Raw genomic sequence first — 19,165 nt, forward strand, 5'->3', positions numbered from 1 at the left:
TTTGTCCCAGATTATCTTCACTGTCAGTCTTTTTCTTCTTGGGCTTGTGCAGACTATTGATGTTCATTTAGTATATGTTTATTTGTCTATTTTTTTTTTTGTGAATGAGCCGGTTATATGACGCATCCATATGCTTCTAAAAAGACCCTGTTTACAGTGAGTGAAATGGCCAGGCTCAGCTGCGGCCAAGCCCAGCCTTCATTTCAGTGTAAACGCACAAAAGGCCAAATGCGGGGCCCAAATTGGCCGCGCATTTGGCCACGCTCTGAAGGTGGTCTCGGCCACAGCTCGGCCGCGGCCGAGCCTGGCCTTTTCTCAGTGTAAATGCAAACTGGGCCAAATGCGGTACCAAATTTAGTCTGGCTTCCAGACCCTCTGCCCGTACTATTTTGCCATTCAGAATATCAACCCCCTCAACGTCGAAAACTAGTATAGTTAAACTAGTATAGTTTAGGGTGGTTTTGTCCTGCAAAGGATTTTTCCTTCGGCAAAGGCCTTTGCTGGTCGCCACGGAATCCAGTTGGCAAAGGGTCTGGAAACCAAACTATACCAAATTGCGTTTGTTTACAAGCAGAGCGCCACTACGACAAAATATTGAAAGGTTTGAATTAAAAGCCCGGGCCGAGCCCAACACTGTAAACGGACAGAATTGCGGGGCTCGGCCCCGCAATTGAGGCCGGGCTCGGCCGCGGCTCGGCCTAGCCCCGCACTGTAAACGGGGTCTAAGATTATCAATATTGTTCTGCATTGTATATCCATATCTGTATAATACATACATACCAACAAAATGTATCTGATAAACATTAGAAGATATGCTCTGCCACTCTATCAAAAGTTGTCATGTGGTATTCAAAACAACTCATCAGCTACAAGTTCTGTTAGTGTGAGACTCACTTTTATGCCTCCCAGAACTATATATGTTATCAGAAGACATGGGTCTGAAATCAGTACCCGGTATATGTGGGATTGTGGATAGAATGTTGCAAATTCATATGAAAGAAAGAAAGAAAGGAATAGGTAGCCATAGAAAAACAAACCATATTCAATACCTGGGGTTTACTTGGAGCTTTGGACTCGGGATGTCTGTCAGTTACCTTGAATAGTTACGGGTCTGTTTCATGCAAATGAATTATACACTACCTGATACACCATGCATGACACGTTGTGTTTTATCTAGCGCGTGTAAATGAGATGTTAAACTTCCTTGCGCTCATTTGTGTCTGAGTCCAACCTCAGGTCTTATGATGCTTTGCAAATAAGGCAGCTACCTTCATTGATGTGAAGCCAAGGTTGTTAGTTTTAGGGTTTGCAAACATTATTTATACTCAGTTCAATACAACTTAGCAAAGTAGTGATCAAACTTTCCAGGTACAGAAACTCAAATCCACATTGAAGTTGTTCTCTGTATGAAATTGTATTTACTCAGACGTTGTACCTTTGCATTTGTACACATATCTCCGAAGGCATTAATACGAAGTGAATTCATATTCTATCATGTGACTGAGGAACCATGTTGAGATTCGTCCAATTCTTCAAATGCTGCTCCGCAAATTGAAAATTTTCACAATTTCTGACTTTAAAGGGGAAGGATAGTAACTGATCAGTGGGAATCAGTGGAAATGCTGGGAGATGATTGTTCCAATCCTTATGGGATTCATTCAAGAGTTCATCGTATATCTATTGTTGTGTGAAAATGATTTGCTTCAGAATGGTCTCATATTCAAGTAATGTGCAGTTTAATGCTTCCAGGTTAGCGTCCCTGGTCAGTGACGGGGCATTAATCTGCACATTACTTGAATATGAGACCGTTCTGAAGCAAATCATTTTCACACAACAATAGATATACAATTAACTCTTGAATGAATCCCATAAGGATTGGAACAATCATCTCCCAGCATTTCCACTGATTCCCACTGATCAGTTACTAGCCTTCCCCTTTAAGTGAATGAGTGGGTGATTGTGATTGTGGTTGAGGCGTTTTTCTTGAGACTGGAAAACTATCTGGCTTGTTTGGAAACAAGTACTCACTAGTGTGTAATTACTACACATACATGCAAATCACATACAGAGGTGTACCTTTTGAATTCAATGTCCACAAGAATATTGTGAAAGTTATGCTAGTTCTCTGTAGATACACGTAAAAAACCTACAGTACCTCACAGGTTTTCACAAAGTTGTACAAGTTGTATGAAAAACACCTTCAGTATTGCTGTGGTAGGTTTCCTTGTATCGTGTTCCTGTTTTGTATTTGTGTGTGTGTGTGTGTGTGTGTGTGTGTGTGTGTGTGTGTGTGTGTGTGTGTGTGTGTTTGGCAAGTAAAGTCTATTGTTGGAATGAGTTATATTTTCATTCAGGTAATCAAGGACAGCTGAACTTCACAGCTCACACAATACACCTGCGATGAAAGGCTTGTTTTTTTCCCACAGGTTGTGTAGGAATATAAATCATATGAATACATGCAGTGTCTACCTACGTACAGTACATTGATTTTGGATAGTACACTGTACATGTATCCTAATATAGTGTTTTGCTGTTTATGATCGATACATCTTTGTGACACACTAAAGGGTTTTTTACACTGCACACTGGGCCTCCTTAGGGTTGCATAGTGTTTAGCATACCCACTATGCTGAAATAGGCTGCAAACTTGTACTCATATAAAAAAAAAAAGGGGAAGACATTTTGACAAAAGCAAGCGATATCAAGAATGAGAAAAAGAAGTGTTTGGGTAAATTCTTGGATCAAGTCTCCAAGGATTTTTTGTCGGACTGGTGTACATGGTAGTGTAGTATTGTATAGGCACTGGCATGCTGTAGCGCTGTTCGTGTTGCGTACTATAACATAGAGCGTGTTTCTACTGAGCGACGAAAATTCGAGGTGATGCCAGCCGATGTGTGGTGATACCAGCCGATGCCGGCCAATACCGGCTGATGCGTGGTGACACCTCGAATTTTTCCTCAGTAGAAACAGATCGGGTAGTGGCCGATGCCGGCTGATGCGAGGTGCTCCGTCGTCCATCTATTGAGTTGGTCGATGCGTGGTGACGCGAAGGACGATTCTCAGTAGAAACACACCGGGTAGCGAAATTCGTGGTGTATCGGACGTCTAGAATTTTTTCCCGCGCTTTTCAATCGGTTCATCGCACACACTCCTTCGACACACGTGTACAAAATACGTGTGTACACACAGCGACCGTGTTCGCATCATGCTTTGTTTGTACCAACTCGCTTGTGTATGTGTTATAGGCCCTATACGTTACGTTACATGAGAATTGTGGCATTCATCGTCTATTGTTCGCCTATAATTGCATTACTAAGCCCTCATCACTTACTTGATTTTACACCGCGTTATTTCATTTTATATTGTCTCGAATCGTGAGAGTACCACATTAGTATGTCGCAGCCTTGAGAAAATCTCAACTGGACCCTCGATCTCCAAAGATTTCTCATCAGTCAGTGGCAGGATACCAGTATGTTAGTTCGGGGTATATTGGATGGGAAGACGAAGAGAAATGCCTAATCAAAAAATAGCCGACGCAGTTGTAGCAAAGCAGGCAGGGTTCGGATCGTATTAACAGGCAATGCGCGCGTGACCCAAATCTGTGACTTAAAAATACCTGACTTCCGGAATCGCCGCATTTGCACGTCACCTTTGCATCACCTCGTATTTTATCGCTCAGTAGAAACAGCTCGAGTGGTCGTAAAATACGAGGTGCTGCGTTGGACAAAATTCGTGGCGATGCCAGGGATGTGAGGTGCTCTCAGTAGAAACACGCTCATAGACATGGCGTACTGTAGTGTAGTGTTGCATAGAGTTAGGTATAAACTTCATATATTTGTGCATTCTTTGTTCCATGCCGAAAATACGCAAAAAGCAAAAATAAAACAATTTTTTCATGTACCCTTCGCGTAATTTGGCTTACTTTGCACAGGCTAGGGGGTGGGCACAGCGTAGGGTAACGTAAGCTAGGCGTGGTCGCTAGGCGTGGTCGCTATGCAACACTGCGCAAGCTTGGTATAGTCATGAAAGCCCCTTAAGCTGCTTGAAACATGTAGGTATGACATTTTACCAGCTTTTCTTTTGCTAGTAATTGACATCAGATACATATCCCATAGTGCATTTGCCAATGCACAACTAAATATTTCCTTGGTATCACGAAAGCTTTGAATCATAGTACCCAAAGGTACAATACATGTGAACAGTTTGCATAGAACAAGGAATCATTGTATGTAGGTGTTTCTATGCATCCATTTTTATATCCATGTCAGGTCCATGAAGAAGCTAATTATACCCCCGCCAAACGAAGTTTGAAGGGGGTATATAGGAATCAGCGGACGGTCGGGCGGTCGGGCGGTCGGTCGGGCGGTCGGGCGGTCGGGCGGTCGGGCGGTCGGGCGGTCGGGCGGTCGGGCGGTCGGTCCGTTGCAAATCTTGCGTCGCGAACTACTTCCTCAGTTTTCAACCGATTCCCATAAAACTTGGCACAGATGTGTGCCTTGGGTTGTAGATGTGCAAGACGTATTTTTTAACAGTACCCAAAAGTACGTTGCCATGGTAACGGCATATTATGGGCAAAAATGGGTACAAATCTTGCGTCGCGAACTCCTCCCACAGTTTTTGATCAATTTTTATGAAATTAGGTACAGATGTTCATCTGAATATGTTAATGTGCAAGACACATATTTCCGCAGTGGCAAAAAGTGCGTTGCCATGGTAACGGCATGTTATTGGTAAAATATAGGGCAAAATGCTTCATTGCAAAACTGCTTCATCAGTGTTCTTCCAATTCTCATGGAATTCATATTGAATGTTTGTCTAGGATATAGGTCAGCATGACACATTTCTTGACAGTGACAAAAAGTATGTTGCCATGGTAACAGCTCACATATTATGAGCCAAAATGATGGAAAATTTTGTGTTGCAAACCACTTCCTCAGTTTTTGCCCAATTTCCATGAAACTTGGTACAGATGTGTGCCTTTGGTTGTAGATGTGCAAGACGCATTTTTCGACAGTACCCGAAAGTACGTTGCCATGGTAACGGCATATTAATGGCAGAAGATCAAGGAAAGATCTTGCGGATTTAACTACTTCCTCAGTTTTTTGACCAAAGCTTATGAAATGTTGTTTTGACCAAAGCTTATGAAATGTTGTTTGGCGGGGGTATAACCAGTCGCTGTAGCGACATTTCTAGTTTATGCTTATTTTCTGCAGTATTTTAGGTATAAAGATTTGATAAAGTATACTTACATGTACGATGTAAGTCTATACATTTGGTGCTTATTGCAGGATGTGATATGCATGATGTGAAGAGTAGGCTATGGTGAATATTTTACAAGATAAATTATCTAAAAATAGAACCATTTCCATTGAAGATTTTCCAATATAAAAGTGCCAAACTGAACATTTATGAAGGGGGAAAAAGGCTAATTGATGTATCCTGCATTATTTCTCGTGATAGCATCTCTCCCTGTATGGATATAAAAAAGTGAAAGTCACATTTTAACATTGATGATGTTTTCTATCATATATTTCCCATTCAACCCAATTTACCCCCCCCCCCCCCAAAAAAAAAAAAAAAAAAAAAAAAAACACCATTGAATTTGAAAAAAGAAAGAAATTGTATTTAATGTAGTTACTACAGCAACAGTATAATGCAAACATAGTGAGAGTCTGCTGATCATGCAGATTTCAGTCTTACAGCATACATGTACAATTTCTCAGTAATGATAGCAGTCATAGTCAATAAAGTCAACACCGCCAAACTTTCCAAAGATCATTTTCACTGCATGATAGAATGTACTTTATAGTGGATATTAATATGACAAAAATAATTACTCACAGAAATGCAGCTATTCAAATTTAAGTCTGAAGGAAGAATAAATGTCCTGTCAAAACATTCTTTACAGTATACAATATACAGTGTACACCATAGGATAAGGATTTGACATGAGGTGCTGGGTACATGTATGTAGACTGTAAGGGTCTTTGTGTCTTATTACATTAGTCCCACACCTGTAAAATGAGGAAATTTAGGATGCTGATGCTGGAAGGGACATTTTCATGTTTTGAACATGTGTTATGAGAGTCTATGTGGTCAGCTGGCTCGGTTGGAAAGCTGAAAAACAAACAAACAAACAAACGAAAAACAGTTGCTGGCTAGGACATACATATGAGACTAAACCTTTCATCATTGACAACATGCCTGCCCATGGTCCAGCAATTTCTCAGGATTAAGTATGTAACTCAAGGCCATGTTTGAGTTTAACCTTATATAAAATTTATTAATATTCAGATGAATAGAACAGTGAAAGTTTTACAGAAATCTTGCTTAGGAAGGTAAGAAAGTGAAGGAATTTGAAAGTGTCATATATTTTTGCATTACAATATTATTAGTTATTATTACACTGAATGCAAATAACAATGTGGTGATACCAGGCCCTCACAAGTCTTTGTTTGATCTACATATCTGCGCACACATCTTCACTAAATGCTACTTTCAGATGAAAATATTATATCCTTCACTGCTATATTGAAGTCAAAGCTGGGTAAAGTAGCACAGGGCTAATAAAGCCACTTTCAAAAAGGAGTAAATTGTTTCATGTGAAAGTATGCATGACATGCAAATAGTGTCATTGTTTGCAAAGTAAATTTCTTAACTTTCCTTACCAACACCTCAAGAATGACTCTCTATCTTTCTCTCTCTCTCTTTAAAACAAAGAAGAAAAAAAGAAACAAAAAAAAATGGGCTTGTTCTGCCATCAAATTGAATATATCATGATTCCTAGAAACTTAAAATACTGTTACAGGACTGTACATTTCCTTGGGAGAGGCAAAATTAAAAACATAAAGTAGTTGTTGTTTAGTCAGGATGAGTGTTGTTGTTGTTTTTTTATTCCCTTAATGTATGCATTCTCCTCAAATGTTATGATGTCATACCAGACATGCATCATTCTTCATTTGCTGTAGCTGTTGAAGTCCTTCTTTTCCACGTTACAATGTAGCACAATTTTGATATGGACCCTTTAATGGACCAGCCCTTCCAAGAATGCTTCTTCAGACATCCTGGTTGTTATTCAAACAGTGTTTTCTGAAAACAACAACAGTAACTCTTAAGCCATTAATTGTGGCATCTTTTAGCTCAGAGCAACAAATATAAGTAAATGATGTGATCATACCTTCTTTTTGACAATCAAAAAGAGGGGGAGATATAAAAATGTAATGGAAAACAATATTAATGGTAATGAATTAACCTAGTCAGCAGTGTACATGTATATATAACAATGTATGTTTTTGAATAAAAAAAACCAACAGTCAGTGCAAATGTTAATAACAACAGTAACTATATGGGTGTGCACAGACTACTGTAAAAGTGGATATTTTCGCGCGACTAATTTTTCGCGCTTGGCCGGGTGAGAAGAGTTTCGCGTGTTTTTAATTCCGCGGAATCAAGACATCACGCGCAGGAACATATGGCAAGCAAAAATATTCGCGTGCTTTTATTTTCGCGCTAGTTTCTGATTGCGCGAAATGCGTGAAAATTTCCACTTTTACAGTACTCTAACTAGAAGCATGCATGTTTCTCATACATGGAAAGGGACAAGTACAACTGTGTATAGTGCGATGCATGCGAGTTACGTGAACAGCTCTTTTCAGATGCAATGTTTGGAAAGTATAGTGATATTTCAGTAAAATCCAAAGGCTCTGAATTTAATTTGTAGGGGCAGCCTGCAGGCATGGACTTGCATGTTATGAGAGAATACCACTGCCTCTCTGGTCTCTAAGAAGTGGATTCAATTCCATTTGGACTTGAGAGAGAAAGACATGGAGGAAAGAGGGGTGGATGGAGTACAAGCAGCAGAAAAGGATTGTGTTGTAAAAGGGAGATTTTTGGAAAATGGAGCAAGATACATACACAATTTCCTTTATACAGTTGAGTGGGATTGCAGAATGTTGTAGGTCCTGTTTACCTTTTGGAGCAGTGATTTAAAAACATTTCAAGATATCACATTTGATGCATATGTGTAGGTCTGTTGTATCACAAAACATCCTACCATGTATTTTTTCCTTTTTTTTTTGCAATAAAACCTCAAATATAGGAGATATCAATATTTTTCTCATTAAACTATAACTGTAGATGGTTTAGTCTGGAAAAATTTTTATTACAACTACTGTTCACATTTTGTGTATTTAACAATACTTAACCTCGTTCATACGGATTCAATTTTTTACAGTGGTTGTTTCTATCTCTAACTGACATTTTAGAAATATTTTAAAGCACCAATGCTGGGCTTTTGTTTCATCCGCAAATGGTAAATTATGCCTTTATGCATCCAGGAAAACATGCACACACACACACACACACACACATGTAATGCACAGACACACACACACACAAAATGTTTACCTATTATAGTTTTGTGTTACATATTTGTTACTGTATATTATCAGCTCAAGGATACCAGCGGTGACCATCTACCAAAAAGATTATGTTTTGTCACATTTAGAATGTAACCATAGAATAAAATGTTTCTTCTCTGTAGAAAATCTCAGTATTCTCAAATAGATTTATGATAATTGTACATTTTTATTGTGTCTTCTGTTCCTAAATCACCATCATTACATGTACAATGTAGCTGCCCATTGTACGGACAAGCGCTTTTAGAATGTTGCTTGAGATGTATTTTAAGAAAGCATGCCCATGGAAAATGGTAGCATCCTACATGTAGTGTGGGAAAGGTTATTGTGTTCATCCTCATTAGGTATCCACTGTGATACCTATTCAAGCAGTTGAAATCATTCATAGTCTGGAATAATGGTTTGTTTTTAATCGTCAGTTCACTTTTCTAAATAGTGAGACATGAGATTTTGTGGTGTTTTGTTTCCTTGTTCTAACCACAGCAAACTCCTGGAGAGAATACATTGTAGTTATATAGACTGCAGAGCAAACTATAAGCAAAATATTTACCTGTATGACCCAATATAAAGTGAGCCAGTTTATGACCCTTTGACTACAAAATCTTGTTGGAGAACTTGACCAACTGTAGCTTTTTTCAGTAAGGCAATTATGGATAATGCTGGTTGTTTCCTCATATTTCATAATGAGAGTTGCCTTCTCTGTTTATGGTACAGTACATGTGTACATGTACATTTGAATTCACAAAATAGATGGGAGGACCTCTAGCTCTGTCTGCAGGGAATGAGGTTGGGCTTACTTTATTGCTGTGGTGTCATCCCTTGTGTCCAAGGATGTTGTGATTATAGGAGCATGATTACGTTTTCCACCAGTGCTCACGTTCATGGTGAAAATGTATGCAGAGTTGGCGCTGTCCACCTAGTGTCCTAACACCCACCCACTCCATGGATCCCCACACTGAGGGGCTAGGGTCATTGTAAATTCAGAATGTGGAGAGGCACTGAGATTTGGTACATATGCAGGGTGCGAGTGAAGAGTCTGGCTAGAATTCCTACAGTCCCTCACACACAAAGCTAATACACACACTGCACAATATACTTTGCATACGCTTCAATGCAGGTTCCCACACACTCTGGGAGAGGCACAGGTATTGTGCATAGGCTTGTGCACAGTAGTGCATGGGAATACAAGCAGGCCGAATGCACGCTTATGGATTGCAGCAAATCATATTCACACACATCTAATTCGTGCGCGCACAATTAATGCATGCTCCCTGCTGACGTAAACGCAGTAGTACAAGTGTAGTAGGCGTGCATGGTTGGGCAAGCAGGACTCGGCTGTATTAGCCTCAATTCAAATTCAGTTGATGTTGGTAGTATTTCTGCAAGGAAGGATTAAACCTGTGTGAATATCTTTAGAATGATATCCAAGAGACCAGAGTGAGTTGTTTTATCAGCTGTGATTGCCATGATGGGATTTTGCCATTGCTGGATATTAAAGGGACAAATTTCTAATGGCACAGGAATATTCTAATATGGTAAGTTTCAGAAGTTCACACCATATGAAGTCATTTATTTTATTGTGAATATCAAAAGCCTATATTAGTAATTTAGTAGAACTTTTCAAGAAAGCGAAAAGAAGTTGTTTTTCACTTCTACCTGCAGGTGACATTTCGAACATATTAAATGCTAGCGCAAACACATGAGAGTGACATGTCCAATGGTGAATATATTAACATATTCGTGAATGGAACAGCTCTCCTTACCATCCTTAGCACTGATGAGTGACCAGAAACATTCCTAAAAAATATGAACATGTGACATTAATGTTGTTGCATTAATGTTGTGTCTGTCAATGCAGTGCATGAATGCTATAGATGCACCATTTGAGATAATATCACAAATTTTTATCCTATCAAAAGCTTTACCACTGTAAGTGGATATTGTGATTGTTATTGTAAGAGTAAAGTTGAGCAATATTGAGAAAAGTAGCCACCACTGCCTTTGGATATATTAGCAAATGATCTATGAACAGCCATCTGAGAGAGGCAAACTGTGTAACATGTAATTACTTCTGACCTAAATCACAGATGGTGCAGCAATGCAGAATTTTGGAAGGTGAAGACATGGTGCATGACCTCATTAGGTGCTGTGAATAGTAACTTGCTGAATACCCTAGGGCCCACAGCTTGAGAAAGATTTGGTTACCAGTCAAGGCTGGATGAAGCACAAGCTTCCGTGAACATTTTTCAGGATAGCAGCATTTGGTAGGGATGTTTCCTGTTTGTTAAAGACTTGTCTTGGTGTCAGTTTCATACTTTTTGGGCAGAATTGTAGCTCGAGAAATGGAGAAAACTTGCTATTAATCATCTACACCATGCATCCACCAAAAACTTATACTAACAAGCGTGTCACAAAGAGAAGCAATGGTCAGAGGCAATACATATTTAGGTTCTGAAAGTAGTAAGTGCAAGGAAAGTGCTCAAGAGATACAAAAAAAATGGGATGACAGTCATAGCCTAACATACAAAGATACACTCGTATTCTATGTTTGATCACAGGAGTGCCATCCAACATGAAAAACAGCAAGTTTTTCATATTTTCTAAAGCACTGAACATAATTCATTATATATCATGATGTCGCCAGTTGTCATGGGGACATCTTCAGAAGCCCCGAACAACATCTGCTAACAAAGTATGATCATTTCCTGTAACATACAGTATGACCTTGCCCTAAAGCCAGACAAGACCTTGTGTAGTTTTTACAGCTTGAATGACTTATTACACCTTTCTATGCAGTGAGTGCTATGTTTAGCATGAAACAGCAGTATCATATCATTCTACATGAAAGAGCAGTCCAGTATGGATTCCTTCTTCAGGCTTGCAGTCAAAGAGATTTGGATTTGATGTGGAGGTTTGCTGCCGGTCCATATTCATGAGATTAAGGACCAGTCTCACCCGAGATTGTTCATCCTGGGATTGGGTTTCCCCTTTCTCCATCATCCAAGCTAGAATTACTTTTACAAAGGACTTTGCTGTCTGTGAGTCTGGAAGAATTGATCCCACCGACCATTCTTTCAGAGACCTAGGTGCCCTGTAAACCTGTCATACTTGTTTATAAATGTCCATTGCTATACGTAGTAGAATAGTCATGTGCTTTGATAGTAATGTACATCATTGCCATGATATTTCAAATTATATAGAATAAAACCTACATTTGGGTCGTCAACATGCAGAATGGCATTGAAACATGAAGTCATTGTAGGATCTGTATTTAAAGCATATTCTAGTATCATGCAAGTATTCATTAATATTACATTAGAAAAAAAATGCAATGTACATAGTGATTTGGGTAATGCTACACCATGTTGCAATGAGCCTTTCTTTGTTTCAGGACTTGCACATTTTGGACTTGTAAGGGTTTTAGCCCTCACTATATGTAGCCATTAGCATTTACCTTCCCACAGTGGATATTTGCATGAAAGAATGCCACAACAAAGTGGATATTTGCATGAAAGAATGCCACAACAAAGGGCATTCCATTTGTGCAGATGGGATGAAATCACAACAGGAAAATCATTATTTGTCGTCAATAAATTATGCAGAACAAAGGCATGGGATTAATAGCATACGGGATGGTCCATGAGGGGTTTGAGTATGTCACTGCATCATGCTCAAATCCTTGTGCAACATCCTCAAAAGCCAGCAGCATGCTCGAAACAATACCGGTATGTACTCAAACATGTGGAAAACTGCCAAAACTTGAGAAACATCTATCTTCTTAGAAAATTGTGTGCAAAATATGAGACAGAACATCAAACATCCATGGGCATCACAACAAGAAATAAGTCATGAATTATTGTGCGCTGCACGCTCGTGATGTGTGCACATTCAATTTCCACAATATTCTCACATTCAGAGCCTGCAACATGCTCAAATTTCAAGTTGTGGACCACCCTGGGCATACAATGTATATAGGTACTGTAAATGTGAACTTTAATCAGTTTCATCTAGACACTACACTGTAAATTTGACTGCTCCATCTTTTCACATCATAGCCATTGAGCACTAATCTTCATTAGGATGTGAACTGACTTCGATTCATGCATTTGTATGGCTACTAGTATTTGAACAACCTTAGTCATGCATGAAACAATGAGATTGTACCACTGTGTAGAGATCTGTCAGAAGAGCGGCTCTTTGCAGCTCCAGTGTTTGATCAGCCTCATCACTGACATTTGGTGTCTGATGCATGCTGGGTTTTTCAGCGCCTGTATTGACATTTAATCATTGTTGGGTCATTGTAGGGGATATGAGCAGTTATCTAGTGATCACATGACATGGCTGCATGTCCCACAATTGTCACATGTAGCGATACCAAAGTTCACTGGACAGGAAAGGATGCCACTGTATCGGTAGATTTGTAGCAGATCAAGATTAGAAAGTGACATGACAGTAGATATGATGTTGGACACGAACTGTCATCATTACAAGGCAGGTGTACTGAGCAGTTGGCCCTGTATCAGGTATACCCTTTATGAATTATTTTCTGTCTTTTACTAGTACATAATTTATTGAAATAATGATTTTGTCCTTTTTTTCCCCCTAGAACTCAGAGAGTGTGCTTTCTGCTGTGAAGAGGATCCACCATCATTGACTTTTATCGCCTGTAGCAACAGCCCAAACAAACCTTGTGCCAGCTGCTTGTGGGAAGAAGGCGTGTGTGACTCCCCCTGCGGTTCTGGTACCCCACACCCCCTAACCCACTGCAGCCAAGCATGTCTGGCTCCAAAAACTCCACCTCAAACAGTGGGGGTGTGCAGAACCTGTCCCAAGAGCAGATCATCACAGGCACCAAGGAAGTCATCAAGGGCTTGGAGCAGCTCAAGAACGAGCACAATGACATCCTCAACAGCCTCTACCAGAGCCTCAAGATGCTCAAGAAGGACCAGCCGGGTGACTCCAACCTCGTGGAGGAGAAGACCGACATCATTGAGAAGTCCCTTGAGAGTCTTGAGCTGGGTTTGGGTGAGGCAAAGGTGAGTCTAGCAATGAGAGCTGTAGAGCTGTACTGAGGTATGGGGGGGGGGGGGGAGGTGAGAGAAGAGTGAGTCTGAATGAGTATCTAATGCATTGTGATGATGAGGAGTGGTAGATTTTTATTTTTTTTTTTTCTGATGAAGGAATAGCTAGTGATGAAAGTGTTGATTGTGATTTACCTTGCAGTGATAACACTGGTCAGCCTTTCTGTTTTTCTTCTTCTTCTTCTTTTTCTTTTCTTTTTTTTTTGGCTGCTAGAGGTATAATCTACTGTGATTACACCATCTACATATATTGAATTACAGCAGCTACAGCTGTAATTAGACTTGAGCATGTTTGATTCTTCTGTCGATTGGCAAGTGCAAGCATATTAGAGTTGCTGTTAGAGCAACAAAATCTCATATCTCAAAAAAATCCAAATGTTTTGGAGAGTGAAAAAAAAACACATAGCAACCAGAGCACTATAACAAATGGGACAGTCTTTCCTGTGACAATCACATGCGGTGATGGCTACATTTTTGGGGGTAAGACAGCTAGAATTTGGACAGGACATCACTGAAGTGATTATCTGACCATTAATTAAAAAAAGAAGGTGATTTTTACCAAAATTTGAGATACAAGGTCTTATCACCTCAGCGACAGTATATATTTTATGTGAGAAACCACTGAAGCATGACTGGGAAGAAATTTATTTTGTTACAGATTTGTCCATTATGCAGATTTCCGAGGCTATGTATCGTTACTGGCAAGAGGTAGTATGAAACAAACTTGTTTGTTTTTTGTCATGCATGGATGACAACTCCAGTAGCCTCAGGCATAAATTAGATTGTGTGCTTGCAAGGATACTAGCAGATTTCAGAGGTTACAAATATGGCATGCATTGTAAGGTAAATTGACAGAAATATACTTGCATATAATAGGGTTTTCTTTTTTTCAGTGTAGGTGTGAGTTTTGAAATCTGAATCTCAGATATTGATTGGACCATTGTATTAAACAGTGTCAGATGGTGCCAAGGACAAAGCATGGAAGAGACAGGGTCTATTGTTGATGGAAGGCACCACTCCTATGGCTGGGTTCATCACATGGATCAATACTCTTACTAATTAATACTGCAGGCAGAGTATTTCCAATATAATGGCTCTGGAAATCTAAGGGGGTGGGAAATGCATTAAATCTGGGTTTTGAAGGATGCTAAAAGCATTCAAAACTGAAATTTCAATTAATCTGACAGTGATGCTCTCACTTAATTCAGCTTTGCTTTCCGGGGTGCCATTTGTAAAGCTCCTTTGAATCTGCAGTTACTGATTCAGTGGAAATTGAATTAAAGTTTAAGATTTATGCTTCAATGCTATTTACAGAGTACCGTCTACTAAACTGTGCTTCTGCTGAAAAAACAACAACAACAACATGACTTTGCAATAAAAGTGTCTACAGATAGATTTGCAGTAATTTATGGGAATTTTGTAATTTTTTTAGTGTCAAAGTGTTGTTTTGACATTTGTATCTTAGGACTATAATGTATTTTATTTTCATTACCATATGGTTCATCCTGTTATTTTTTAGTTTTGGCAAGTCAGTTTCTTTTAAGGGGAAAATGTAGTGATTCTGTGGATTATAGTATTTGATTTGATTTGATTGAAAGGTATTATAAAAATTATGCATGGCAGCCCTCAGGCTGAAGTGCAGACACGTTAACATTTTGAAACCAGTTTGAAAACACTAAAATGGGTACAAAACAATAAAAGATGCATAGGGAGAATAAAAAAGTATAAGAAATATCCACGGATCTTGAATATTTCACAATAAAAATGGACCTATACTACAAAACAAAAACAAATCATACGGTAGCAATTTTTACGTATTGTGAAAAAAAATTAGAAAACAGTCCAAAAAACAATCATAGATTAAACTTATCAATTAAAAACAAAAATATATGAACATCAACACAATTTCAATGTGCATTTTATCCTTTTTCTAGCACCTCTATGCTCATTACTACATCATTATTATTACTTTTATTATATAATGAATATCAGTTCACTGGCAAAATTCTGACATAAAAAACCCTATGAAATATACAGTAATTACATTATTCTGCATATTGTGTGTAATACTGCAAGTTGAGGTTGACAGTGGGGAAAGGTTGCTAAAGATGAAAATTTCTGCTGAATACTTTTAAAGGTCACAACATTAGTTCTGAAAAGAACTGTCGTGTGTTGTATTTTTTGAAATATTTCTGTAATTGAAAACAGCCTTGATATAGAGGTGCATTAATGTGTCATCCTGCCTGGTCTTGTCTACATAATGTACGTTGGAAAAGTCATCTTTGGGCTGACATTTTGGACTACATGCTTTGTATGGAAAGATACCATCAGGAGACATCTTTGAACACTGCAAGTACTTCTCAGTTTTAGAGAACAAAAAAATTGAGATGTTTTCTGTTTGATTCCGTGCCATAAGATGCTGTATCTAAAGGTTAGCATTGCTCATCCGGGATTAGATGCTGGGCGCCCACAGGGCATGAATACATAGAATACATTAGATGATGACAAGGGATGAAAGATCGGGATGGATGGAGCAGAAATCCATCAAGGGAGGGGGTAGGGGGTGGGGAGCATGTCTGCCATTTTGTCCTGCTACACACATGGATGACACTGTATTCCTTGCAGCATTCTGTTGATAAATGCAGCTGATTATGGTGTTCTGCTTCTGCTATTGATCCCGGTAGACAATCTTTTCAGTTCTCCTGCATTATTCAAAAGAAAGCTTAGCTTGCAATACTTGAGAACGCAGGTTTATGCACGACATATTGTAAGTTGTACTCCCTGAGCATTTGTATAAATCATCTCTCAGCACACTGTTCTTGAGTGTTTTGATATTAAAGAAGTATCCATACAGCTTTACATCTTGGCTGCTGTGCTGTGTGCACATGCATGCCATTAAATGCTTTGGGTTCTATGCAGTACATACTCACATATTATGAAATTCAATGATCTCCAGACTTTGATTTACAGATTATCACTGCTGTGTGTTTAAGAGCATTTGTTTTACTATGTATTAGAAACATCGTGATAGTAATGTCCATATCAATATCATCAGGCTATATGTTTTTGTTTTTGTTTTCATCGAAGGTAGATTTAGAAAGTTGTAGTAATCGTGTTATGAATGTTATTAGCCTGCAGTTCTCATTTTAGGGAATGTTACAATACAGAAGTTAAAGAGAGTTCCGAAAGCCCTTTAAGTGAGTATAATCCGTTTGTGGAAGAAAAAAAAAGCCCAAACAAACTTAAAACACACATGCACCAACAATCATGTTATGTGTGGATGATGCATACGGTATTCTGCCACTATTCTGTAATGTCAGGCCTGATAATGCTGAGATTTTCCCTTGCTATTGAGAGTGAACCTTTTGGGCTGTAATCCTGAAATCAGGCTGATGATTGTGATGATGTGTCATAGAGAAATTGTGTGTGCTTATTTTGAATAAGTCCCTTTAAGCCTCTTTCAGGCCATACTGTATGTACATTGTACCATGGTTTGTGTGAAACAGACATGGCATTCTGAGCATTCCAAGTCACGGTTCAGTAGAAAATTTCAGTAATGCAGGGAGGCCTTCTTTAATAGTGGAAAGTGGACAGGTTTGTAACAGTACTGTAGTGGGTGATGAGCTGAGTAAGAGGAATCAAGCAGTTGGAAATGTATTGATTTGTTTCAAGGATGCTGGATAATATGCCCTAGACAAGATGATGAAACTATTAACTGAAGAACAACTGAGACACTAAGGCAATATTTGGAGATTATGAATCATATTGTAGCGCCATCATGAAGGATGCCTTTGGCAAGCTTGATGGTCTTTCTGCAGTCATTCTGAGGTCTGCTAGACATACACAGGAAACTATGTCATCTCTTCGCATTCTTCTCTTCACTTTGTAAAGTGAGAATGCATTATATTCTTGACATTGGATTGCCTGTCATGTACTGTATATTATAAGCCAATATATTTTCTTTCATTCATTTTCAAAGACCTCATGGACATATATCTGGATATATATACAAATCATGATAATGCAAGGCAGGAGTGATTGCACATTTGTTCTCCTTATGTGCATTTTATGCTAGTTTTTGATAGAACTATTGTTCACATTTTGTATATATTTAACAATAGTTAACACTGATTAATATTTTCATGGTTTTTTTTATCCCTAACTCACATGTTAGAAATATTTTGAAGCACTGCAACTGTTGGTTTTTTGTTTTGTTTTGTTTTTTTCATCTGCAAATGTTAGCATGGGGCTTTCATACAGAGAAAGCAAATTGATCAGACTAATTTAAAAAGTACTTGGGTACATTTCAGGGCTTTTGTGTATGACATTTACATCCATAGAGATTACAGCACATCCATTATTACAACACAAGTCAACTCATGTGGCTCAGACTTTTGCTTTATTGGTTCATATCTCATCCTCAGACGAATCTTTGATCTTAAATGGTTACAATATTATTGGTTACTTGTCTAATTTTACCCACATTTTCAAAGATTTTTTTTTCTTTTTATGTTGTAATGTAGACCAACCGTTTTATGGAGGGGACTTAATATTCATGAATGTCTTGAGCAGCTTGAATTGGACACAGCACTCAGATAATTTGATTGCATTAAAAAAAAAGGAGTGCATATTCTTGTATTTGGTACTAAATGGTAGGCTCATTTGCCCCCTAATTTGTCAGTTAGATATAAAGATTAGAGCAATTGATTTTTTAAATTATTTCCTTAGACATATTAAGCTTGATTGTGGACCAGATTGTGATTGATCATTTTGAATAATTCTTGAGGCTGAGTGGATTATAAAGCCAGTAAAAGTGCAACTGAAAGCCCTGAAGTGCTTTGCTTCATTGGTGATAAATCTCTGTTAAAGTATGCTATTCTAATACACAAAGAAATTTCATGGAAAGCAGGGCACGATATTGTTGCCAGGGAAATAGTATTTACTTTCATTACCTCTGTATCGGTTTGGGCTCCACACAAATTGGCAACAGGCAGCAGCATTATTGACCAGTGATTTCAATAATTGCTGATCGGCAAGTTCGTTTGACTCGTCCGTCATGTAAATTTGGAGGCCTTCCCGCGAGAAGCTGCGCTCTTTCCTCCACTGTTTTCACACTTGTCGCCAAAACAAAAATTACATCAGCGCCAAAAATGTACTTCGCTGCATGTAAAACTTCCCCCTCTCCTCCGATTCTGGGGCCCCATACCCATGAGTCATCCATTGCACGGCCACATCTCGTTGAGGACATGCGTGGATGGTGATGATGGTGATGCGGCAGCGGCGGAGGAGGAGACCAGGCTTTGGTAGGAGAACGTACTGTACAGTGTGTATGAGGAGCCCACCTGCTTCTCGAGACTGCGCATGCCTGATGCCGCCGGATGATGCATTTTTTTTTATTCCGTGAGATGGAGGATAATGAGGCCCCATTTCCCTGTTATTTCTTTACAGCTAGAGAGGGAGATAGGAGGAGATGAAGACAGGAAATGAGAGAGAGAAAAAAAAAAGGAAGAGAATGAAGCTTATGATGAATATAGCCACATTTTGTAATTTTCCAACCAAATAAAGAGGGATAGATGTATGGGAGCATTAGACGCTGGAACATATACAATAAACCTTTTGAAAAAGTAAAGAATTTACTTGATTTTTGCTATAATTATGTAAATGTCA

General features: G+C 38.8%; 1 protein-coding gene across 6 annotated transcripts in view; it reads left to right on the forward strand.

Annotated features, from left to right (window-relative positions):
• LOC139745610 (kinesin light chain-like) overlaps positions 1-19,165 on the forward strand; it is an 83,138-nt gene that overhangs the window by 5,676 nt on the left and 58,297 nt on the right. For 5 of the 6 annotated variants that reach the window (XM_071656006.1, XM_071656004.1, XM_071656008.1 and 2 more), the window contains exon 2: positions 13,024-13,453. In XM_071656006.1, coding sequence (XP_071512107.1) covers positions 13,193-13,453 — 261 coding nt within the window. In that variant the 5' untranslated portion in view covers positions 13,024-13,192. Of the gene's footprint in view, positions 1-9,723; positions 9,953-13,023; positions 13,454-19,165 lie in introns of those variants that run through there. The other variant, XM_071656005.1, reaches the window with a different exon arrangement.

The sequence above is a fragment of the Diadema antillarum genome, unplaced genomic scaffold (genome assembly GCF_040938485.1).
Source record: "Diadema antillarum isolate AM-2024a unplaced genomic scaffold, OU_Dant_1.0 seq00001279_RagTag, whole genome shotgun sequence".
NCBI classification, from domain to species: Eukaryota; Metazoa; Echinodermata; class Echinoidea; order Diadematoida; family Diadematidae; genus Diadema; species Diadema antillarum.